The following is a 26,314-nucleotide window of genomic DNA, read 5'->3' as shown; positions in this document are numbered from 1 at the left end:
GTAAGATACAGCATTGAATGAGGCTAAGTAATTCTTCCACTTTATACCACATGCACATGATAATTTGAGATGGAACAAACAATAGCGACATATAAGTGCTATGTCAGACATGTCAGACTAAACTAATATTCTAGAATAGACTATGGTATGTAATTTCCCCCAGCTTAGCACACGTTCATAATAGAATTGCATGCTTCCATACATATACAATACAAGATTGCCTTAGTCTTCATGGGCCCTTTAAGACCATCGGTATTATCAACACTTGTTGGCTGGCTGCACCACACACCCGTTTTTGTTCTTTTGTTTTGTTTTTTGTTTTATATACTGTAACAAATGTATTATGTAAAGGGAACCTTAATTACAAGCATAATGCTTCCAAGGTTTCCTCCACATTACTGCAGATAATCGTTAGCATCATGACTTGCCATTACATCGTTTTTATTACTGTTGTATCAATCGAATATTATGTACATGTTTTGTTACCTTGTGCCTTACTTTGTAAATTCTCTTCATTATGCAGTTAATGTGGAAATAAAACCTTAATTTTTTTTTTTTTTTTTAAAGTCGATTCGATAACTATATGGTCGTTATTTTCCCACTAAAAGCGATTTTCAAACCCTTTCGTTTGATATAGTCTTTCAAATTCCATCGGAATTTAACCTTTTCATTTTTTTGGTCTGCAAATTGGACATAATTATAGCACCTTTAAATTATCTCTTTCTCTTATTCCTCGATCTTCGTTTTGATATCCTCTCCCCATTTTTTCTTAAGCTCAAAAATGCGATCTTGACTGTTGCGTTAATTTTTGATTCCATCCTTCTGATGAAAAACTCATGAGCTCTACTCTTGTTAGATAAAAGTTCTTATTTTATCCCCCTTTTTCGGCGTTTTTTTTTTCTCCAAATGATCACTTTTACACTAATCGAGCAGGCTTTTCTTCGGACAAGATGGAACTATCTCGGGCACAACCAAAATAGCTGTTAAGGATATTTCACGTACGGTTGTACCAAACTATTAATAAAACAGTGGCACATCCGACTGAGAGGACCGGGGGGGGGGGGGCATACTGAGGAAAATGTTCCCCCAGGAAAACTCAATCTAGCATGCCATAATAAGTACAGAAAAGGTGCATTGCAGAAGGGTGATAATACAACATCGATACTTAACGATTTTGTTTCTTTCTCTTTTGTTTGTTTTTGTTTGTTTGCCAGAGAATTATCTTCTTGTAATGATAAAAACGGGGAGAAAAAAAAAAGTGAGACCCCACCCCCTTTTTTTCGGGGGGGGGGGTGCTTTGCAAATTTTCGTGATAGAGCCTATATTTAGCTTCCCCAGACTTTCGCGAAAATCTTGGGTTATCCGATTAACAGTTCAATAACATGATTTATGAAAGTTATTTTACTTAGGCTTGGAGATGTTTCAATTAATGTAATTGGGGTAATCAATCCATAACAGTCAGAGGAATTTTATACCGTGAAATCGAATGAGGTATATATATTTTGCTTATTATGGATGAACGCATGTTGGAGACTTGAAAGAGGCGCTCATGAAGGAGGGATGTCAATTTCTGTTGACAAATTAGCTTTAATAATTATGCTGTCGGCAAATCACAAAACAAGAATTTTATCTCTCTCTCTTTCTCTCTCTACCTGTTGTCTGCTACATCTCTCCCTGGTTCTCATTTCCCTCAAACTTTAAATAATTCTCCCGCACATATCTATATTTATAAAAAGAATCATTATAAATTATTTTCAGTACATCCCATTATTATACTCCTCTCAATAATAATATTATTCCAACGCGCATCCATCTCTTTACATCTATTCCCTCTCTGTCTGTATGACACACACACACACACACACGCACTCTCTCTCTCCCTCTCTCTCTCCTCATCTATAGTTCTCTGTGCCTATATACGTACTCACTGTTATCAAATTTCATACTACTGACATTCTGACACTATAATATTCACCCCAGCAAATTCATTCATTCTCCCCTGTCTTTTCTTCACACGCACGTTTTCCCTGTATTGTGCTCTCTTCCCTCCCCCTCTCTCCTTTTCATTTCTTCGACCATACCCCTTTTTGTTTATCTTTTCTATTCAACCCAAAGAGACGAGGCGCTTAAATTGCATACTGAAGGTCTCTCGCCCCGTTCTTAAATAAGCTCGACATACTAACGCACGCAAAAGGTATAGGGAATAAAATCAATACAAAATGACCAAGAGGATTCTTGTGGCATGACTCATCACCTCCATGTTAAAAGACTACATGAATTATAAATTAATTATACTCTGGAAAAAGTTATCTTGCATTAAACATTATAATTATATAATGCGATGTAAGTCGAGTGTTTTCTTTAACCAAACTATACACATGGGACACTTCGTTTTCATGGACTTTTGAAAACAAAAGTATTAATGAGCTGTTGCATGTATTATATTATTTACCGGGATTATTTACTGTGCAAGCTCACATCATAAAGTTTGGTAACCTATAATAGACCAACTGCTAAAGAAATAGTTAACATTTTTCGGATTTCAGCTTAATCTTTCTTGAACAAGTTGAAAGAAAAATTTAGCTGAATCTGAGTATGGTCTACTTCTGTCTACGGGCCTAAAACCAAGTGTCAATTATGTTTTCCATTTTCATAATTTCCTAATTAACAACAAATCACTCGAATAAAACCGCATTGTTCCGTTTCAAATCAGGAACTGCTTATTTGGTTATGTTGGCAAACTCTTTTGAAAGCCAGACATATTTTCTGCCGAGTACCCACAACACCGACAGGCATTGCGGACGATTAATTCTCAATACACAACCCAACTAATTTCAAAGATTGTCCAATTACATGTTCGTTTCACTGAATTTTCACAATACAAGGTAAAACATTGATCTAAAAAGATCCAAACAGGGTAAAACTGGGTAAACACGTCTGCTTTCATACCGCAGGCCCGCTGTATGATCACGCCTTTATTAGGCCTTCTAGTATTGTCATTCAACACAATAACAACCAAGATCAAGGAAACCATGCAGACTATTGAATGGATATAAAGCTTTTAAAACCCACTCTCGGAATACAGAATTTGGGAACATTGGTAAAAGCATTCACTATGTTATGACGTGGGAACTCTCTCGTGGGTTTGAACTGCACATTCTACTTAGTATTTTAAGTCAATACTGGACTATACTAACAAGGTTGTTTGTTTCTGTCTGTGGAATGTCTATCCGATTAAATGGAAAAGGTTACTTGCATTTGTAATAGACCAGAAGAAAAAATGAAACTATTAAAAGTAAAATGACATGGACTAGAATTATCACAGCGAATGTATGGATTATAATGCTAAAACTCCCAGTAGAACAACAAATATGTTCACTGGTCTTCTTCTCCCCATGCAGATCCACCTGTAGAATATTTTCTTCTTTTTGAACTTATTAACAGTATAGTCATCGACTTGAAGCTTTAACTGCCGAGACCTGCATGTGCATGAATTATATTCTTCTAGAAACTGAAATAAAATTAAAGGTAGAGTCACTTTTTACACGTGTTTTATTTCTAACCACATTTGATTTACAGTTGATTTGCAGCTGATGAATTAAACATTAATACCGGTACATTATCAAAAACGCTGTGAACGATCGACAAACTTTGAGGCATGTTAATGTTAATGATTTTTTTGTTAAAGTTACATAAATTGATAAAAGGTGATCGTGATGGGGCAAGACATTACCCCAAATTGTACAGAGTTGGTACGACACATACATCATGTCCTTATCTTCTAGGGCAATCTTTACCCAGTAATATCATTTAAAAATCTTCATGGCCTTCCCTGCATAAGAGCATAATAGCCGTACTCAGACTAATGTACACACTTAGAAACAAAGGTACAATTCTGCTATCTAAAAATTAAAATGTTAAATCTCAATTAAAAAGAGCTGAGGAGTGACCACTCTTTCAAAATGTCAGAATGATACTTTTAACTTGCTGGAATCAACTAACTATTGGATCCAGCTTGTTCAAAGTGTTAATACACCATTTTAAAAGAGTGGTCACTCCTCGGCCCTTTTAAATGGTGATTTAACATTTCAGTTTTTAGAGTCACAATAGCACCATCCTCTGCCAAAATAATACGCGTAGGTGGATGCAAATCTGCACCCCATTTGCACCCTTATTTCTTAGTGTGTATAATACAAAGAAGAAAGGGCCATGGAACGGTTGGGTATTATTTTTCAGGCTTATACAAAAGAGAGAAATTTACTTTGATTTTAATCCATATTTCAGATTGAATAACAGAAGGAACGTGACAAATAAAGTTCGAAAATATAATTTGGGATCATTCTAGCATGGGCCCACGATATTGTCCATATAACCTTTATAATGGAGTTTTCTGCATTTACAAAATTTAATGTATATGTCTTTTAAAAAATAAGTCAAAAGCAGCATTCTTTCAATTCATTAGAAGTTTGGCGTCACTTCTTTAGATTCTACCGAATGAAAAGACATGGTTCAAAAAGTAGCACTCGGACACCATTGTTATCTTCTTTTAGCCTTCCATAGCAATAGCAAGTGTAAACAATATTATTTTGCTATTTTCATTGTTCGTTGTCATGCATCAGCTATATCTCAAAGACATGTCTCCTAAAGTTTGAGGAGCCAAGAGTTTAATTGCTGTCATGAACTTTGATGAGTTATGATGCCCCTGATTTGAACTATTCACATGAACTTACTATCCATAAAAAGTTTAACACTTTGAACATGATAAGTCATAACTTCAGTCTTGCATCAGAGCCGAATATGATTGCAGAAAGAAGAAGAAAAAAAACTCGAAAATATGTATTTGCACTTTGGTCAGAACATATTCTATAAAGTCGCATAAACTTACCCTAATATACTGGTAGTATAATATAGCTGAAATGTTAGTCACCCAAAATACTTAATAACGGCTTGCAAAATAATTATAACGCATATCCCCGATTTCTACATAATTTACAAAGCCTGATTCCATTATCCCGGACATTATCCATTCCTGTCATGTATGAAGGCCGTATGCACATGATCGTAAGCCCGTAATGGTTCTATTTTATTTCTAGTTTGAAGAATTAGACCTTTCCCTGTCTTTATTCATTGTAATCATGATGGTACATTACTGATATAAAAAAAAAACATGCAGTCAGAGTCATTTATAACAAATAAATCCTTGCTTCTATACAATTATATAATACCATGATCTTTTAGCCTTTCTTGTATTACAGTATACGGTGACCCATTAATTATTCCAAGAGTCGTCAAGTAACCTGGTTCAATATTTAAGCTCAATATGGTTGACTGCCGAGCGTATCATACTTGATATTTCAACTGGCAAAGATGGCATCTGGAATTCAATATTTACAGACATTGTTCCATATAAACTTTACATTTGTAATTGCACACCGCGAATGGAAGAAAATCGCGTGATGTCTATAACAAAAATGAGGTCTGTTATTAAAGCCATATAAAACGTTCTGGAAGACGTTAAATAAACTAGACACTGCACACTGTTGGCAAGCTGAATTTCACAAACACAGTTATGTCATTCACGAATAGATAGATGGAATGAACGTCATCCACTCCAACGAGCTGACTGCATCATTTGACGATGGCACCGAAGAGGACCCGTGAAGATAAGATGAAGACAGAACACTATTCGATGTCTTGTGTTTCTTGTTGGATTCCCATCTAATAGGCTTGGTTTGCATGACCACCACACACTCTTCCAGGCACTCCAACACCTCTGCGATACTCGTCAAAAGGATGCTCTCTCGACGTCGAAGCAACGTGGCGGCATCGGGAGAGACCAGGAGACAAGCAACACAATGCCTGATGTCGGGTACGGAAAAGTGAACGCGAGCGTCGCCGACTGCAACGTGACGCTGGATCTCTCTCGGAACATCGCTCACCCACGAAACGTCGACGTCGTCGTCGCCTATCGTGAAAAATGCCTTCAACGCCGTCGAGATCAAATCTGTCTGGACTTCACGAAGCAGAGATGATGCTCCATCTACAATCTGCAAAGTTAGACGAAGGCTAATAGAAGCTTCGTGGAAGTGCGATGCGATCCTGATGTACCTCATCGCTGACTCTACCGTCTCTCCACAATCTTCCAACCTATTTCGGTACGAGTCGTCTCTCTTTCGAGTTAGAAATTGCCAGAGTGATTTCAGTGGCCAGGCTTTCGATGCGATTTTCCTATTGACATTTGCAACAAATCTACTCTTCCTGCTACTGTTACTACTAAGACTAGTTGAGGATGAAGACGATTTGTTCGTTTTTCTCTTGATGGTACTTCGTCTAATGGTGTTGAGGTGCTCGGTATCGCAGTAAGCAAAGGAGGAGGTAAAATCTCTATTCGACATCGCTTCGAATGAATGATTTGCTGGAAGATGACCACTTGTACTCAAATGGATCGGGGCCTCCTTTAACGAATAATCGGCAAGGACCTCGTCCACTTGTTCCTCATCACACTCACTGAACTCTCCTCCGCTGTCATACTCCTCGTCGTGACTATCAATGTCATCCTTTGAGTCAAGGTTCCACCTGATCTTGTGCTTTTTACAACCAGCGCTACATATTGGGACCGCCTCTTTGGTATAAGACAACCCATCATCGCTGTAAGAGAAGAAAGTTACTTCACCTTTGTCGATGTCATCATTGTCAATAATACAAGAGTTCCCTGAGTAGTCGTTGATCGGTGTCTCGTGAAACCCAAGGTTATCAATGTTCCTCTGTTTCGTATGCGAGCTCATCTTTGAATGACTTGGTTTTAAAGTCTTGAATAGTCTCAGAGATTTTCTTTTGACACTGCATCTGAAGCTGTGTCGGATGGTAGACTCTACTTTATTCTTCGTCGGTTGTAAAGTTCCATAGTGTGTTGCGCTGTTGTTGTTCTTTGGCACGCTATCCGACCCGGTTGTGGAGGAATCCCCAGATGAATGGCGTTGTGTACGAGATGCTGGTAGTGTGTAAAACTTGCAGTCCGTTTGGATGGTTGAGACGTCTTCGACAATCACTCCTATGTCATTCGACATCATCGATTCGGTTCTCCCGTCTCCCGTCGGCCATTGTATGGCTGCCATTGAGCTGTGAGGATGAGAAAGAAAAGAAGGCATTATTCACCTCAAAGGGGCTGTACAAATCAATAAAGCTTACAGTATAGCAGGACTGAAATCGTAGATCTCCGGGTGGTAATCTTATCAAGCCAACCATTTTCTTTTATTTACCTTGTTATCAAGCAGCCGCGGCACCTGGTCATCTTGATGATATAGCATTAATATACATTAATTCAACTCTATCCTGCACGGTACAGATCCGTTCTCAAATCTGACTATAGCAACATGTTGCCCTATTGGCATGACCCCGTCGTTCTGCGCTGACACAAAAACGAGTTGAGGAATAAATATAGCCAGATCACAACAATACCACGAACGAACAAAAGGGATCGCTTTTGGGGGTAGCCCATTCCAAATAGTATAATAGTCGAAAGAAATCTCCTTGATTTGTACATGCCTAAGTGGTTTTGCTGAATTTGGTTTTCGTTTACCGGTCCGTGTTCTGTATAGTTTGGTATTGACAGGAGTTATCTGAATATAATTAGTAGGGTGTAACGCATACATGTCTACCCAAATCAAGGTAGTTCTGATCACTCGAGCAAAGCGATTTAATCCGATTGGTCAGACATGTTGCTATATGTTACAATATCAGTAATCCTTGAGGTTTATCTGGAAAAGCCTATTCCAAATGAATCGTCTGCATTTTTGTTGTTGTGTATGTGTCGTCTTACTCTGTAGGCTGCAGGTAACTAAAAAAATAGTTGGATTTAAAATCTGCAACATACACTATTAGCATTATGTTATGTGCACAAGCATGTAGGCCAAGTATTAGGTCAATACCATGACCTGGGAGTATACTAACTTTTTAAAACCTTATGTTCTTGTTTTTTCACAAGCAGGTAATATCAGCTTTTCTTATCCACCATTTTCACTCTCCCCTTCAAAAAAGATAATCACATCAAGAATGCACAGATTCGCTATCCTCCGGGCTTTGGTTTTGCATGACAGAATAAAGAAAAATGTTAGTTGTCACAGGAGATTCCTACAAAATAATACAGCTCGTAAAAGGGGGGAAGGTGGCTTGTGCCCCTAATTTGATTTCCAAAGGAAAATATGAATAGAGAGAAATGAAAACTAGAAAGAAGAGAGAGCATAGGAGAGAGAGAAGGGGGCAAAGGAGAGAGAGAGAGAGAGAGAGAGAGAGAGGGGGGAGAAGAGAGAGAGAGAGAGAGAGAGAGAGAGAGAGGGGGGGGAGGAGAGAGAGAGGGGGGGGGAGGAGAGAGAGAGAGAGAGAGGGGGGTGGGGTGCGTGATGACGACAGGAGCCGGACCCCTCGTTTCTATACCCTCCCATATTCGGTGACTCTATTCACATTTCATACACATTTAGTATAAGAACGGAACCCCTCCCATTTTGATGCCCGTCTCCTCAAATGGCTGGGCCTCGCAACTCAACTGACCACATCAAATAGTAAAGTGGTCATAAGTATACATTATGAATTGATTTTAATAAGATACTATAATAGGTATAGACCGATACACAGGCGCGTACCCAGGTTGGGGGTTGAACCCCCCTTTTGACTTTTTTTTATGTGTGTGTTTTTGAGGAACACCCCCCCCCCCTTAGCGTTTTTTTTTTAATTAAAAAAAAAAAATGATGGTAATGGGTGACCCCAAAAAAACTGACCTTACCCCCCCCCCTCGAAAAAAAATCCTGCGTACGCCCCTGCCGACACGAACATTTTAGTAGACTGCAGACTACAAAATTAGTTCCATATCAACGCTTTACTTTGGCTTAACTCTAAGAAAGAAAAAGAAGTCCAAGAAGTCTATATAACATATCTGAAATCCATTTTGTTTTTGTTATCTTTCTAACTAATGAATTGTTTGAAAACTGGATAAAATTTAATCACTAATATCTCCGTAGAAAAAGGGAAATCCAAAAATGCTATCCCTGCTTGATTTCCACCTTGATTTTATAAAGCCTCCTCTGGTAATTTATCCAAAATAATTATGCCCTTTCATTAACAATAATTATTATCACCTGCTAATTAGTCATGGCTAATTTTGTTTTCAAGGGCATTTCTGAGAGCACAGGCTAATAAATACGAAACGAACAAAATGTGTAACAAAATTATGTTCAAATTATGTCGAAAGCGTTAATCGCTATCACAGTGAATTGCATTAAAGTCAGTTTTCTTTCTTTCTTCTGGAATGAAGGCAATTCATTTTTTATCATCTCAAAATCCCATTATTATTTCCCCCAACCCTGTCATGCTTCGGGAACCCAATTTATGTCATAGTTTACGACAGTACAGACAAATTTGCGGCAAGCTATACCAAAACATATAGGCCATTCTGTATATACTGTACATGACATGTCCCATTTGCAGCCAACATCAAACTAATAATGTCACGTACATTATATACATCTGTTTAATTCTAAACGTTAGCAGTGCCCCGGTATTCAAATTATGCAGGGAAACCCGTTTCTTTCTAGACTTCACTGTTTAGACACTGTTGAATGAATGGCTGACTTTGTTTTTCTTTGGTAAAACATACATGAGCTGTGAAGAGTACATGAGCATTATTTTGCCTACATCCATAACACACTTCTTGTAATGGCCGAAATTAAATTGATTGAATCTTTGCACAGCTCAGAACGTACGACCATTTGGTACAAGGGTCTAAATATTTACTAAAAGGGTTCCAATCTCGGTCGTTATTCCCCCCCCCCAAAAAAAAAAGCCATTTCCAAGCCCTTTTGTTTCGAGGAAAGTCATGAATTAGTATTATCTTTCAAGATAATGCTGGTGGAATTTAACCTTTTCATTTTTGGGGCCTGCAAATGGTTAGTAGTAGTACCTTTAAAATCTCGACGACAATTTATCACCCTGTACAAATGCATTGTGAGGATTTATTTATCGCATTTCACGCTATTATACGCACTGTATAAAAAAAAATCACCACAATGGTACACATTCCCCAAAAGATGCATAATGCCTAACAGAAGAAAACAGTGACAATTTTTTGAATCATACTGTATTATTATGTAGTTTGAATTCATATTCGTTTTTATGCATCTATACCAACAAGCTTCAATTTGCATAGTATACTGTATATGAACTCGACCTAAATATCCATCTTTCATCGGTGGATGCCGGATTCTTTGCGGGGGGGGGGGGTATTATTAGGTCAAGAGATATATGAAGAAAAAAAAAGGTTTATGGTATTATTTTGTTCGGCATACTGTATCTATACTATAGGCAATTGAAGAAAAAAATAGATTGATGATGATGATGATGATGACAAGCATTCTATTTCGTCACACGTCCGAACTTGGAATGACCTCTCTTTCTTTCGGGACAAACAGACCATAAACAAGGCCAGACAATCATTCCTTGAACTGGACGGCGTACTACAGACCAATTAAGGCCAAGGTCACGAAGCTTCATTAGTAGTGTGATGTCTATAGACCAGTGGTGGACATGGACATGGCACTGGACAAAGTACACAGCAGAATACTAATATTCATATTATTAATCTGGATTTATATAGCTCTTAATACCAAATTTCATATAAGCGCTTCACAGATATATTATATATTACCCCGATCATCGCATTCATTTCCCCCGAGAAATTTAACATAACTATCGCTTCTTCTTTTTATATAAAGAATTATATATAATAATTATTTGCATGTCTATTTCCTTTACAAGAAATGGATCTGTCCACAGATTGGTTCATACCGTCCGTGATGTGGACTGCTCTGCAAAATGTGCGAGATAATTAATAAGAAAATGGAATAAAATCTTAATTGACATGCAAATCATTAATTACGAACCAGTTGTAAAAAAAAACGACAATCACTGTGTTTGCAAACTATGTTTTGGGATTGACATGTTCACTTCGCTTCACGTCACACACTGAGATGAACATTACAAAATAAATAAAGACCTAGTCAAACGTGACTACTATATTAGTATAGACACTAATCAACCGAGAATGTGGATCAAATTGTCTTTGATACAAGTCATGTAGTGGGATGATATACAGGCCTGGGGCGGATCTAGGGGGGTCGGCAGTTTGACCCCCCCCCCCCTCCCCTTGGGCGGCCAAGTGAGAAAAAAGAAGGAAAAAGACGAGGAGAAGCAAAAAAAGGGGAAAACAACAAGTAAAACAGTAAACCGGCGCGATTTTTGAAAAATCCTGGATCCACCACTAGGTCAACCCACCCACCCCCCCCCCCCTCCCCTTGGCCAAAAGCTCGATCCGCCCCTGACAAACTATATGAATTCCGGCGAGTAAAAAAAAAATAATTAGATGTCTCTTTGCATTGTATTGTATTATCTATTTATTCACGGTATAAACTCACAATCAGTCATAACAGACTGCTTTTCAGCCAGTCTTTGCTTATCTAATAATAAGTAAAATGAATAACATCAACATTTAGACCATGACGATCGTGTTAAAAAAAAACACACACCTTTGAATTTTGATGATGCGTCAGACTCACTTTCAAGACTGAATGATTACAAAACGGCATTTAAAAAAATAAAATTAACTTTGATTTAAATAAGGCATCAGCTGCATTATTGGGAGCACCGGATTGCAGATTATTATTTAAGTGGTGAAAATCATTATGGTGTGTGACTTTATCCTCGCAGTAGGCGCATCAGACTCAAATTGACTCATATCATGGAAAGTGAATGTCTTATATGGTTCTGCCTTGTCATAAAAACTGAAGAATTGAAAAACATAGGTTTATACATGCTATATAAACAAGAAGCAGTCCCCTCAGAATAAGAAGACTGTTTATTAGTCTAAGTTGAAGTGATGTAAAGAAGGAGAAGAAGATGATGATGATGATGGAGAAGATGGTGATGAGGAAAATGGTGAAATAAAGAAAAAGAGAAAAGAAGAAGGTGAAGAAGAATAATTGTGATACTGTAGCCTAGGTCTATATAGACTGGCATGTGAAAGATGTCAAGACATTAAGCCATGCACTGGGGTACTTCGTTGCTGGTAGAAACAGGATGCACGTAGTGGAGTGAACTAGGCAACCAAAGACCCCCACAAAGCCAAGGGTCATATTTTGTGCAATTCAATCTCAGTCTATACTGCATGTGGAACATGGTTGATTCAAGTTCACGGGTGGTAAACCACTGCGTTGAATGATCTTCTGGAATCAATTGTTATGCATGTTTAGAAATCAACGTGCTATGAGTGGTTAAATCCAGACCATTATTAACAGGTAGGATATGGGGGTTGTGCAACCGGACACTTGACAAAAATAAAGAAGACACGTTTGTTGTTAGATTTATTTAAACAAAAAAAATCATCATAAAATTAATAACACTAAACATCATTAGGCCTATATATTCGTCCTTTACAATATTGTAAAACATATAAGCCTTAACAGATGTATGGAATATTGTATGTAAAGTTCTTCAAATTACTGTTATAAATCAACTGTCCGGACAGCGTCTTGGAAGAGGTCTGTATCACTTTTTCTCAGACGCCGGCTTTCTCTCTGTAAATAGAGTCTACATGTACCTCCTTTTCAGATTACTATTAGCATTCACCTACTGCAATATTCGGAATAATCCAAGGCTTGAACAATCAACATTATGTATTAATTAATCATGCAGTTTATAGCTTTTAAAAAATCTAAGAATGTTGTTAACCATAATCACCACACTCCAAATAATATTCCCATTGTTTGATAGATCAACTCGACAGAGTCTACCTTAAAAAGGGGGGTAGGGTCTATATTATAATTATGTAGGCCTACCTTTTATTTCTTACCTCTTCTTTTGATACTTCCTGAAAATCCAACAAAATATTCATTCTATATTTCTCCCAGTGCAATGCTGCTGTGTGATACAATTCCAAACAGTTTCATCAATAATACCAATGTGGTAGAAATTCGTAGAATATTTCTTCAAACTCCTTTTAGTTTCACTCAACTCTGTTAATGTTTCAAAAACAGCAGCCAAGCGTGAAACTCCTCAAATCACGCCAAAACAAGATGCGCGCTGACTATAATGTTACACACGCAGCTGGCGACAAACAGGTTTTGCTACTTGTGAGAACTAGATCGTCTGCTAGCTATCGCCTTTGCCTTTTGGAGCCTGGGTCTGGGATAAAACATTCTTTAAAATGCCTCTTTTAGCACACTTTGCAAGGAATATGTGCTATCTTTTTCTTCTTCTTGCATACAGTTTCAAAGCAGAGGGGGATGAAAATAGTATACTTAGGTAATGTATTCCGATGAATGTTTGAATGCGAGTGACTGGGTGTGCAGTATAAATCAATAGAGATAAATCAGGTGGCTATTTTCGGTCACGATGTCAACTTGTAACTGAAACTGGGAAGTCCACACTGATAATTAGCTGGTGTTCATTAAAAGCAGAAACACATGAGAAACAGATTAATAAAAGTGTGTGGAAGTCCACCCTGATAATTAGCTGGTGTTCATGGCCATGGTGTTCATAAACAGGATAAAAGCAGAAAAACTATAAAAAAAAGCTTGACTTTGAGTTTGAGCAATAAAAAAAAAGTTATGAATTTTTGAAGTTGTCATTACTGAAACACAAATTGGCTACACTGTGACATGTCTCGTGCAGTCCTCTTCAATTTGCAATATGACAATATAATCATTGGCTCTTACCAACATTTGTATTAGTCTATGTAATTCCCGGAAGTGTCTCAAAAATATGTTATTTTGAGGAATATTGGTAGGGTGTCTGATCGCGCACCCTCGATTTTGTCTGCTAAAATCCTTCCCATAGAGATTGCACACATCCCTATGCAGTCTACATGCGTTGTGCGATCATGCAAAATTGGTCAATGTATTTATTACCTTTATTCATTGTGATCCTGAACGCTATGCACAACAAATGAGGTGTCATATGAAAGAGCTGTTTTTTCTCTGTATGTTCCAAGAGGCGTCATCTCGGAACTCTAAAAATATCTTTAACCAAATGGCGATCTAAACATTGTTTCCATCATAGCTCCGAGACTTCCCACTTTTGAGAAATGACCCCCTGAGGGATAAGTAGTTCCAGTCGTAAGGAATATATCTATGCGCTTATATTTTTTCGCTAGCCCCAAGGTATCATCTATGATTACAGTTTGAAAATAACCTTCCCCCCCTCCTTTGAATCAGCAAAGTGGGGAGGCGTGACTCTGCTCAGCGCAAATTCATGGTGCTAGTGCGTAGAATCTACACATGCATGTATGCAGATAAATGATTATGCTTATGCTTTGTCTATTGCGCGATGCAGATAACTGTTCAGCTGCACAGCTGCTGTTGAGCAAAATGTATAACTCTGCATGTACCACTTTTTTGTCCATTCTGGACAAAAATTGGATGAACATTTCCTAGATTTTTGGTTGGCTGTATCTTTTGATAGAAACGTAGGTGAGTCTTGAAATTTGAGATGTGTTCTACTGAGTAGTCGATTTTGTCAATTATCCAGCCATAATGGTGCAAAACGAACCAAAAGGGAAAATTGAAAAATTGTTCAGACACCCTACTCCTACAACTAACACTTTACTACACTACAGCAACTACTACTACCACTACTACTAATAATACTACTAGTAATACTGCTACAATACTAACTATAATCATAATGATGATAGCCAGTTTCATTGTTATTATTATGACTACTACTTCATCATCTTCATCTTCGTTATTATTGGTAGTACCACCATTAATATCTACTACTTTATCAATATCTATAATTGTATTTTATCTACTTGTAACATAGGGTGGATTTACCATTTACGGCAAACAGGGACGTACCAATTTTTCAGCTCACGGATCGACACCTTACACCAGGGAAAAAAATATTTAGAAAATTTTGGGGGCTCATTTTGAAGCTTGCTTGCATGAAAATAACACTCATTATAACATAGAATAGGCCCATCAAATATCCTTTGCTGATGATAACGATAAGAAAAGTTACCCCTGGCCGGAAGTGACCATAATATAAAATAAACGCTATCAGCGCAAAATTTTCCCATGGTTAAGCTATTCAAACCTTGCCACCAAAATATCTGATCGAATCTCCATATCTCCTTACGTATTATAACAATGCTACATCTGATATTTTTGTTTACCCTTTCCCATAATGCATCACATGAAATCACTTAAATACCGGTGTCACTAGATGGCGCTGTCAATTGTGAATCCAACGTATTGTTGGTCTTTTATACTCTGCTTGGAGCTGTAACACTTGTCGTACTATTACGCAAAGTATTAGAAAGAAGCTCATCGTGCTGTCTCTACAACACTACTGTAATTATTATTATCCCTTTGCCGGCAGTAAATGTGAAAGGTTTATATTCAACATTGTATGGTGTTTTTCAATTTTTTTAAATTTCTACATTGATACTCTGTTGTTTGCCAGATTTTTTAAGGCAGAATTTTGATTTTTCAGTTATTATCTTTAAATATATTCCCTTTCTGATCTAGTTGTCACTTTGATGTTGACATCATACAAAGTCATCACGTTGGCAACAGTCCCATCGTGAGCTCACCGCTGGTAGCAGACATCGATGCCGATGGGACACTTGATATCATCACTACAACATTCGACGGGACAGTTGACGTTGTTGACGGAGAGAACATGAAACCACATTCTAGATCACAGTGGCCCTATCAGTTCCCAAACAGCACAGTACATGCAAGCCCCATGCTGGTATGTATGAAAGGGCACTTTGATCCAAACTATTCTGTTTACTGCTACAGGTCTGACCCTGATTAAGAGTGTTACCTTGATTAGACAATAGAGTATTACTGTGTGGGTTGAACATAGTTCACAGAAGCGATGTAATTTCAAGTATTCATCCTATTTGTTTAGTTTCAATAGTGAATGTGTTACCACAAATATTTTCAGCGGCAGAAATGCAACAAAGAAGTACTTTTGTGATATGGAATGATAAATGGGTCATGGTATTCAATCTTTTGGCAGGTGCAGCTGATAGATTCCCATCGATGTTATACTTTGCTAACCCATCTCAATTTTGCTTTGATGTAATTTGCATTTGTCCTTGACAAGATCTGTTTTCATGGAATGGGAACTGATTAGCCATGTAAAAAATTAACAAAAGGAATAACGTTTTATTCAGAATTCACTTTTTCATGCCGAAATCACATCTATGTGCAGTCAAGTGATAGAAGTGTTTAATCATGCTTCAAGCTTATTTATGTATCATGTGACATCCTAAGTGTAAAAACCAAATCTGTAAAAATCAGATCTGTATTCTGTTCATGAAATGACAAGGCATTACGCATAACCATCTGTCTCCCAGGATGCTTCCCTCGCCTGGTGACAGAGCATTCAATACTGCTGCTCTTAAACTGTGGAATAACCTACTCATATTTCTTTGCAACCTTCAATCTCTCAATACCTTGAAAATTATTCTAAATCTCACCTCTTTTGTTAATAACATAAATGTAAAATGCATTGGAACATGCGCTATATAAATACATAATTATCACCATATTCTGACTAGTAGAATTAAGTAATTTGAGTTATTAGTAATTAACCTTCCCTTTTCCCCTTCCTCTTCAGTTTGATGTTGATGGTGATGGCCTGAGAGAAGTTGTAGTGTTTACAACAGATGGAGAGATCAATTACTTCAAGTCAGATGGGACATTTCTACCAGAGAAAACAGTGCAGGTAGTAACTAGAATTATATATTGCTCCCTCCCTATCATTCTTAGCCATCATACAGTATTGAGTTGCCATCTCAAACAGGCTGACGGTTTTCACACTTGTGGATTCGCTTTGCCAAGTCTTTTCAAGCTGTTTGCTTTTAGACCAATGGATAGAGCATGAGTGGTGAGAAATTTGCAGTCACCAAATTTTACCCCAAATTGGCAATCCCAATTTATAAAGTAAGGCTGATTGGCCTGATATATGACATTACTTATTTAATCTATATATGACTCTTTTTCTTCACAAAACAAAACCAACAAAACAGAACACAACACAACAATAGAGGAAAGATCCCAACCCCTCGTTGATACAGAGTATTTTAATAAGATTCATTAATTCAATGCAAATGTTTTTAAAGCTATTTCCTACATATTTACCTATTGCCCTCTCTGTGATTTCCTTTGTCGCTTGTTACTGTTTTCAAACTTGTGTATAAAAAGGAAATGAATATATTAAATATGAGCTCAATCTCTTTCCTTCCTTCTGTGAAAAGCAAAGTGGTTAGACTGCTTGGTTTTGCAAGGTATTAAAGGTACTGCTCAGTATTTGAAGTGCAAGGCAAGCTGGATCATTACGCTGTGGGCAGTTCAGGGAACTAATGGAATTAACACAAAGGGAAACATTTTAAATGATCAGGATAATGTGTATTTTTCTATATGTGTATATTTTATGAAACATGTTAGCTATTGAGTATTAAGGTGGCTATATTGAGGAAAGCAAATTTGAATGCAAGAAAAAAACATGTAAATTACATTCACTTTGCTCAAAGCTTCCAATTCATGTTTAACAACATAAAGAAGAAAAAAAAACAAGCACACTTCAGCCTCATAAAATAAGCAAGTAGTGAAATGAAGAAAGCAGTGTGCTGCTGAACAGTTGCTCATGACAGCCCAGGGCAGAGATGCCTAGATTTACATACATGATCACATCCAATGGAATCAGATGACCGAGTAAACACTGTTTACTTCCTTTACGCTACACGTACTTCCTCAAAACAAAACTTAGATTTCAACCAAATGAATTAAGCTCTTGTATCTTCAACAACCTTTACCAAACTGATGTATTATGAAAGAGGTTGCAGAAGCAGCTTTTCAAGACTTGTTTAGTACATCAATTTCATTTATGCTGTTGAGTATACGATTGATTTGAGATATATTTCAAGTGTAATTGGTAGCTGCCTTTGATAATGTAAAGCATAAACCACCTTAAATGCCATGTTGTAACAATTTCTTATGTTGTCCCTTATACCGTAAACTTTTTCTACACATTTCCTACATGGCTTGAATATTTAGGGTACTTTGAAGTAGGGTGAAATTGATCTTGATTTTGTTTCAATGTGAGGTTGCCTAAGTAAGCTAATTTTACTCAACCTGAGTGAACGTAACACCTGAAAGAGTCAGCAAGGCCTTACTGAAGGAGGTTTGGTACATCTCTAGGGAATCGTAAGAAGTTAGTAGCTACGCCTCCATCGGATGATTCACATCTAATGATTGAAATGAGAACTGAATTGCCACTCCCTCTGAAAGATATTTCATCATAGACTATAGCTTCTAGTTCTACAGTAAGTGCATTGATGGTAACCTACATGTAAATGGCTGTATACCAAAAGGGTTGAGGGCAAAGGACTCCTTTCAGAATGACCTTCATTTTTTAACAAAATTAAATGCATTAGACGGAATATATTATAATTTGGAATATCTTTTTTTTAATGGTTCTCTGTGCAATGGTGTCATAGTATTAAAGTACTAGTAGACCCAATTGTAGTAATTGTCAAAACCCCAATTTCTCTAAACCTTCACTCGGTTGTATTACAAGAAGGTTTCTTATGTGTGTAGTGTGAATCTTTCTGCAACCTACTGAAATTCTTACAAGACTTTTTGCTGTTAATGTTTATAATGTTCTGAATATGAAAAGAAAATTAAAAATACTCACCAAACGTGTTAAAACTGAATACCTGTTTGTCATGCAATCTAAATTTCAATCAATTATTATGTACCCATTGCTTAGAAATATCTCTCTTGTCATTTGTTTATTAACATGGCTGGCAACTAATAATGTAATTAGGTGGGACAAAAATGATAACCAATTTAAGATGAACACTACCTTTAAAATGATTTTTATCTTTTTGGCCTTGTAATTGCCTGTTACAGAACATGTTTTATATTTCCAACAGTGCAATTACCTGTTTGATTATTATCTCATTAATTATGTAGGTTTAACCTTGTTATGGCTTAATTATACATGTACCTGTTTATCAAGCTTGGCACATGTCCCAATGTAATGGATACTCAATGTTGTAGGAGGGAGAAATGTAAACTCCCAACCACAATCCACTCACTAAAGAATAGAACGTATGAACACTCTCAAAAGGAATAAATGCTTTAGAGTTATAAACTACTAAAACAAATTTGAAAAATGCAAATGAGACCCGTAGGCTAAAGTGAAGATGAATAAAAATATTGTTATCTCTATAATACTTTGGTATGCTGTTGAACGTTTGTAGTTTTTTAAGTACTTTTAAATACACGTACATCAACACTTCATTGGCATTCTCCTTCACACAAGTATTAAAGTAGGAACAAACTCCAACATATTGTAAATCCTCTTGTAGACCCTTTAAAAAAATTATCAAACGTGAAGAATCAAGTCAAGACTGCCTGTAACAATTATCTAAATTTCAAGAGTCTCTTAAAGACACATTTATTTGTTTGTTAAGTTAGTACAATGTTATAACAAAACAGTTATTCTTTCTCTTTTGTTCCCCCAAGTCTGCTATTATCCCTTTTTTTTCTTCTTTTTCTGAACACATAGGGACTTCAATTTATTTTTGTGATATGGGCTATATGAGAATGGTTAATTATTAGTTTTATCTAATCTCTGTGAATGATGCTTGGATACTTTTCTACCACCCACCCATAGCCTCAGGAGACCTCTTTGATTACATTGTATCATTTTGTTATATTATCAAAATATAAGAGTAATTGATAAAGAAGATAAAATTGAGAGAAATGTATGCAAATGCCTGGTGGATATACTACGTGTAGACGCTTGAAATCCACAAACACTCCACTCAACATTGTTTCGCTTGCAATTGAATGCACAAATCTCATTCTATTGTTATATAACACACTGTCAGCAACATTTTTGAGTTTTCTATCCAAGGACAGTTTCTTGGAAGAAAGAATGTTTTTAAAGAGACAGAAGTACACTGTATGCTTATGATTGGCTGGTATATATATATTAAATATGTCTATGCCGTTTGAGAGGTCACTCTCTGTTTCTTCAGTCAACATATCACCGTAATGTAACTCTTTGCTTCATAAAGGAGAAGGGGGGGATCATTAAATCAAAAGGGCTGATCGAGCCTGACCTATAACAATGAGGATAACCAGGTTTTTTTCTATAGCTGCACTACTAAATACTCAAGCATATAGATGTACATGTACACATAAATGTAGCAGAGACTAAAGAATACCTTGAATTAGTGAAAGTATCATTATGATTATCATTATTGGTCAGATCAGCCCTTCATTAAATCCTTGAATTTGTATGCCATTGTACATGTACATTGGCTGTACTACATGTAGACTACAACAAGTCATTGAATACTTGGTATGAAAGCCACAATATTCCTTGTGGCTTTCACACCGCATTGATCCAGTATCGTTAATACAGCTGCCTTGTTGATTAATAACTTAAGCAATATCAGGCTTTTGTGGTGAACTTTTTTTCTTCTGAATTGCTCATTTTCTTGCCATACAGGATGTAAATTACAGAACTAATTCTGAACAAAAGCCAAAATTCAGTCACACCTTTTCAAAGAGTTGATCAATTTTGAATTAATACTTGTATATATATAATATGGTTGAATTCATTTCAATGATCTTAATTCAATGATAGGAAGTGTTACCTTGTATACACTTAAAATAAATATATAAACAGTTGAATTAACTTCATGCCAATTATAGCATGCACACAAATATATGCTAATTGCTATCAATATTTAACCAGCATGCAACAATCAGGAAACTGTTCTAATAAATGAAAACCACATGAACACTCAAATAGTCTACTTTCTCACAATTCCTTTTTGCTGATGAGATGTTGCCAACTCAAATTTGTAACGTTGGTATTTAAGATAAAGGGCAAACTAACATTGCTTACTATGATGCATTTATAGGGCTTTTAACCTTTTTGTTTGATGTTTAATTCCTACCAAATAAATATGTGTGGGGAAAAGGGAGTGAAGAGAAGAGCTGTGCATGTAAATTCAGTTCCTTTTCTTCAAAACTATGTAAGAAGTACATAAGTCAATGATGAATGTTAACAAAATATGAGGTATTTAGAAGAATGAACTACCAGAAGGCATAAGAAGGAATACTCTTATGAGTCTGTGACCCTTTAAAGCAGTCATCCTGTGTTTTTCACACGTTAGATTAAGTGCTAGGGGTCTTCCATAGTCATGCATCTTGCACTCGTAATGTGCCCAACCCAGGGGGTCATCCTGCATTATCACACCTTCTTATAGAGAGAGTGTGGACCCCTTGATGGTCTTGTACTAATCGTGATTCATCTAATTTCATCAAAGGAAAGGAAGATCAAACTTGCCCCTCCCTCTGGCTCTATTTTCCTTGCCTTTTTTAAAGCTAAAAATCAGCGAGGCAATCTTTCTAACAAGTTGAAATCAGTGAAAACAGAAAGGTTGTTGATATTTTTTTAATGGACAAACTTTGCAAAGTTGAGATACCCAAATGTAAAATGTTTGTAAATTAAAGATCTCAATCTTTATAGAAGCCTGTTCAAAATAAAGTTTTAAAAGGTTACAAGGTGGTTCTGAGATGACAGGGATAAAGACTTGTTCTTCATAATTAATTCATCCCTTGGGGCTTTAAATACATTTAAGAACAAATGAGCAGCCCAAAATTGCAGTAGGTTAGACAACATATTTGACAATCCTTTAATGTCTTCCTTTATGCGCAGTCTGGTCTTGCCTTTTCAATTTTCACTAGGTTTTATTTATAGAAAAAGCACCATTAACCAAAATTAATAAGTTGAAAGACAGATCTCAATAAACATCAAACCTCATTCATAGTTGAAAGAAACCTTTGATTTGTCTTACAATCAGTTTTTGGAATATATATTTCCCTTTTTCTCTACCTGAAGCAAAGGCATATTTAAAGGATGTGTGCATATACATGTAAGTGCATATTTCTCAGATTACAATATTGTAAGTACATGTATATCCAATATTCATGCATAGATACTGTGTTAAGTAAACATCTTGAATATGTGTTGTTCATGTCCGGTTAGTCGGCAAGCATGAAAACAAAATTGATACTTTCAGTCATAGTCCTGAGATTTTAGATGTTTTTGATTTCAATGGAATGTACTTTACCCCACCCCCACACTTTTTGTATTATTTAGTATTTACTCCATTAAAGAAGCAAGATGGACTAAAAAACTGCTCACATATTATTTATGAAACAACAACAAAATCAGTTGATTCACTTGCTTGTCATTTCATATTGTTACATTGGCTTTATCTTCCATGTTTATAATCCATTAATCATTTAGAAGTATGTAAGTCTATAATGAGATGGAAACTAAAACTCATCTAAATTGCTTATACGTGACCTGCTGCCATAATTACATACTTGTATCAGGGAAAGTTGGTTAAACAAGGTTCACTCTAACAAGAAGTTAAATAAATTTGTTGATTCAAGGATAACTGCATAGACTTTATTTTCCAGAATTAAAACATATACTGTATAATCATGTCATGCTAGCATACTTGTTTTAATTTATGTTCAGGAAATCCATTTTGCCAATATCATAAACTTCAGTAAATATTCTAAAGTACCCTTGCAACCTGATTTGAGATTACTTGGAAAGCCTCATGAAGAAATTTCAATGGTACTTTAAAGTCATGAGACTGCTCAATGTATAATTACATTGTGGTCTTTGTTAATAAAAATATGAAGATTGATGATCACTGCACACATTTTTAGAAACTTGAAGTGCAAACCTTATGTATTTTGTACACACTTGTAAACTTGCTACTGATTTATATTTTTTATTAAATAAACTTAACAGACAAGCACAATAATTTAGAAAGTGTTTTCATCTTCAAGATATCATCTTAAGTATTCATGTAATTAAGATATCCACTTATATAATGTGTATTTCTATTCTCATAGATCCCACCCCTCTGGGTATCCAAGGAATGGATAAATGAAGAATCCTTGATTGATACTAGTACTACAATATCTCAGTTTGTGAGAACATCGAGCGATAGAGGTTATCAGGTGAGTTAAAATCACTTCTTTTAAGTTTTCAGCTCGCTTTCCATGCTCAGAAGATCATCTTTCACAACTTTCCTTGTATATGATGTATTTGAGAATTCTGTATATATGGTACTCCTAAATGTTCATAATCTTTATTTAAGTCCATTGTATAGGAAAAGGCATTTCATTATTTTTCAAAATTAACTTGCAGTAATGTGAGATATGTTCATCATAGGATTTTGGAGTTTTCAATTTTTTTCTGAATTCAGGGACACTATTCTTGCAGTAACCAAAATGTCTCACACTGCATCCACACTGACATTTGTACTGAACATGGGGGGGGGGGGGGGGGGGTTAGGGTAGGGATCCACTTTGTATTGTAAGATTTTATTTTTATTATTCTAAAGGTAAATGGTCAAGATCGTGGTGTTGGTATAATTTTTCTTAATTCATTTTGCTGGTCTAAGGTCGAAACGTTTTTCTTCAATCTGCTTTGAATGCAGAAGATGCCACAAGTGAGGGTTGTATTTCTGGCTGGGCTAATCAAGTTTTCTCTTTAAATGGTCTATTCTCTTTTGGTAATTTTGAGATTTATCAAGTTGAATACAACCCAATCTATGTAATGTAAGCCAGGAACAATGTCATCCGTCAGATTGCACACTATTTATTTGTGATTGTGACCATTGAATCCTTTTTTTTTTTTAAAGAGTCAAACATAATTTCTTAAGTTTTTAGTGTAAATTTTACAATTTAAACTCATGTTTAAGGCTTGTGTTTTAGCCTTTATATAGATGTTTCCCAAGTTAGAAAAACATTAAAAACCCTTTATTTTATACCCCTTTGAATTTCACTAAGACCTCGCAATCCCTTTAAGAAACATGTAATTTGAGAAATCTCAACTTCAGGAATGATGTTTCTATGATATTACATTGAAAGTGCATGTCTGTACAGTATAAATAGAGTCTGTTTTCAATTAGACTCAAATCCCCTTGACATAATCTTTGTTTCACATGTTCAGAAAGGATGTAGCTGTTCAAATAGAATTCACCAGATCATGTTTATAATGTAGCTACACTGTGTAAATAGTGTGTTTGATAGAAAACAGTAATCTTACATTTCTATATCTTTTACAAAGAAAAAGTGATTCACCTTTATTCAGATTTAAATGAGTGATATACAAAGCTCAGTGTTCATGTTATAGTAATATTTCATTCAGTTTTATTCCTTCATTGTTAACCTATGAAAAGTTTAAAACTTTTTGTATAAGAGAAGCAGAGAGAGTGAAGGGAGAGAAGGGCCTCAAGGAAGTTGTGCAGGGAATTGAATAAGACCTTGCCATAAACTATTGAGTCTGCATCTATATAGCCCACTTGTTTCCTTTCTATTCTAATAATATCCAGTTGTAGTTCATTTTCAGTTATGAACAGATTCAACAGATGATTCATCCATTCTTCTACATATTCTTTAACAAATCTTGTCCAAAATATTTCAATCCCTGATATGAAATGATATGAAAAAAAAATCTTGACTCCAAGCAAATATATATAAGGAGTTCTGATTTTGATTTGTAATTTCATTGTTTAGAAGTAGGAATGTACATCACAGTAAAGTTTTATTTGTACATCTCAAAAGAAAGATTTAGAAATTGAGAATGAAATAAGGGTACTTACAAGGAATTCTGCAAAAATATAGTTCATCCAAATTTTTATATCAACAACAAATCAGATATATTAATAAATCCACTGTGCAATCCTGCACCTAGGTCTGTGTACATACCTTAAATCTCCTTTGCAGTTTCAAGTATGATATATATTGAAAATTTGATTATCGTTTTTCTTTTTCCAAAATTGAGTAAAACCTAGCATTAGCACATTATAAAGCTGCTATGAATGACCAAGTTCTATTGCATTTTTTTGGTAAATGAGTCTTGCAAAAGAACAAGGACAAGAATACTTAGTTAAGAGGATAAAGTACTACTTACCCGAGCTTGTTCCTCTTGGAAACATTCCTAGTGAGAATATATTCCTGTTTGGTTCGGCTGAACATGATCACATGTAAGCCTGTTGGCTTGGTATCAACAAGTTGCTGTGGGATGTGAAACCGTGAGTGCTTGTAATTTTATTTACCTCCTCCTGCTCTCTCTCTCTCTCTCTCTCACTCACTAACTCGCTCTCAATCACCATGTATTTCCTCCTCTTTCACTCTCTATCTCTGTGCGCAGACCAACAACTTTATCGCCTGTGACGCTCACATCCTGGCCACGCCAGCGCTTACGGACCTCGACGGAGATGGCAGAGAGGAGGAACTTGCACTTCCTGTGTCGTATTATGATCAGCTTGAGTCACCAAGGTAACTGAAAAGCTTTAATCACTTTAAGCCTTGTTTCTTTTGTTCATTCTTTCTAGCTTTTCATTTTCACATCTGAGTTTCACTGTGAACTTGAAAAAACCTGTAGCATGACCGCTTCTTAACCCTTTCTTTCTGGAGCCATATTTATTCAGACTTAACCAGCCCATGTTTTCCTTGCTACTCTTTCTAGTACACCTGTAGTCTGTAAGCCAGGATATTGTGATTGCCTTACACCAACACCGCTGGACGTCTGACGTACTTTCCTTCACCTTCAAACCCCGCTGTAAACGTGCAATCGTGTCGTTTACACCTGTACTGATTAAGTTTGTCAAGGAATTTCTGAAATGTAGAGAACTTGTAGAAAGAAAGCAATCACCCTTGCTCTTAATTAATGCTAATGGAGCACATTGGTGTAGATTTATCTTTCTTTCTTCCAGGGAGAATGAATCATAAGAGTGTAATGAAAAATTTCCCATAGAGGTTAGGGATCACTCATGGAGATCCATTAGTGACTGAAGGGCATTGACCATCCTATATTTCCTCTAATTTCCTGACATTGTTCAAGGCGTTTGAGACTCAATCCTCTCTAAATTTCTCCCCATTTCCTCAATCATCCCAGTCCTTATATAAGATAAGTTGCTAGGAAGGAGAGGATAAGTGCCAAGTCACTGACCTAATACATTTATATCCTCTCAAATTGTCTCTAAAATTGCAAGATTTACATCTTGGTGCCATATCGCCGTTTTGATTTATGGACTATCTTGTTTGTTTGTTAAATTTTTGTTTTTTGTTTAATGTTTTTGTTTGTAAAATTCCTATTACCCTTAATCTTACTTGTTCCTGTTTTACTGATCACCATG

At 36.2% G+C, this 26,314-nt stretch overlaps 2 protein-coding genes across 5 annotated transcripts in view; one reads left to right on the top strand and one right to left on the bottom strand.

Moving 5' to 3' along the window:
- Positions 1-2,232: 2,232 nt before the first annotated feature.
- Positions 2,233-25,289, bottom strand: LOC753509. Of its 3 annotated transcripts, none has more exons than XM_003723275.3 (2): positions 25,087-25,289; positions 2,233-7,119 (listed from the first exon to the last, which is right to left on the bottom strand). In XM_003723275.3, the coding sequence occupies exons 1-2, from the start codon at positions 25,149-25,151 to the stop codon at positions 5,577-5,579; spliced, it is 1,608 nt and encodes a 535-aa protein (XP_003723323.2). In that variant the 5' UTR covers positions 25,152-25,289; the 3' UTR covers positions 2,233-5,576. The 3 variants fall into 3 exon arrangements, with proteins under 3 accessions (XP_003723323.2, XP_003723324.2, XP_001182486.2); XM_003723276.3 differs by lacking the exon at positions 25,087-25,289 and adding an exon at positions 12,896-13,023; XM_001182486.4 differs by lacking the exon at positions 25,087-25,289 and adding an exon at positions 7,260-7,598.
- Positions 13,155-26,314, top strand: part of LOC574700 (protein DEFECTIVE IN EXINE FORMATION 1) — a 27,031-nt gene continuing 13,871 nt past the window's right edge. The window contains exons 1-5 of one of the 2 annotated variants that reach the window (XM_011675737.2): positions 13,155-13,347; positions 15,573-15,798; positions 16,675-16,782; positions 23,019-23,126; positions 25,327-25,454. In XM_011675737.2, coding sequence (XP_011674039.2) covers positions 13,250-13,347; positions 15,573-15,798; positions 16,675-16,782; positions 23,019-23,126; positions 25,327-25,454 — 668 coding nt within the window. In that variant the 5' untranslated portion in view covers positions 13,155-13,249. The remainder of the gene's footprint in view (positions 13,348-15,572; positions 15,799-16,674; positions 16,783-23,018; positions 23,127-25,326; positions 25,455-26,314) is intronic. The other variant, XM_775065.5, reaches the window with a different exon arrangement.

Source organism: Strongylocentrotus purpuratus, unplaced genomic scaffold (genome assembly GCF_000002235.5).
Source record: "Strongylocentrotus purpuratus isolate Spur 01 unplaced genomic scaffold, Spur_5.0 spur5_scaffold_5, whole genome shotgun sequence".
NCBI lineage: Eukaryota > Metazoa > Echinodermata > Echinoidea > Camarodonta > Strongylocentrotidae > Strongylocentrotus > Strongylocentrotus purpuratus.
This window is presented reverse-complemented; position numbering and strand designations above follow the sequence as displayed.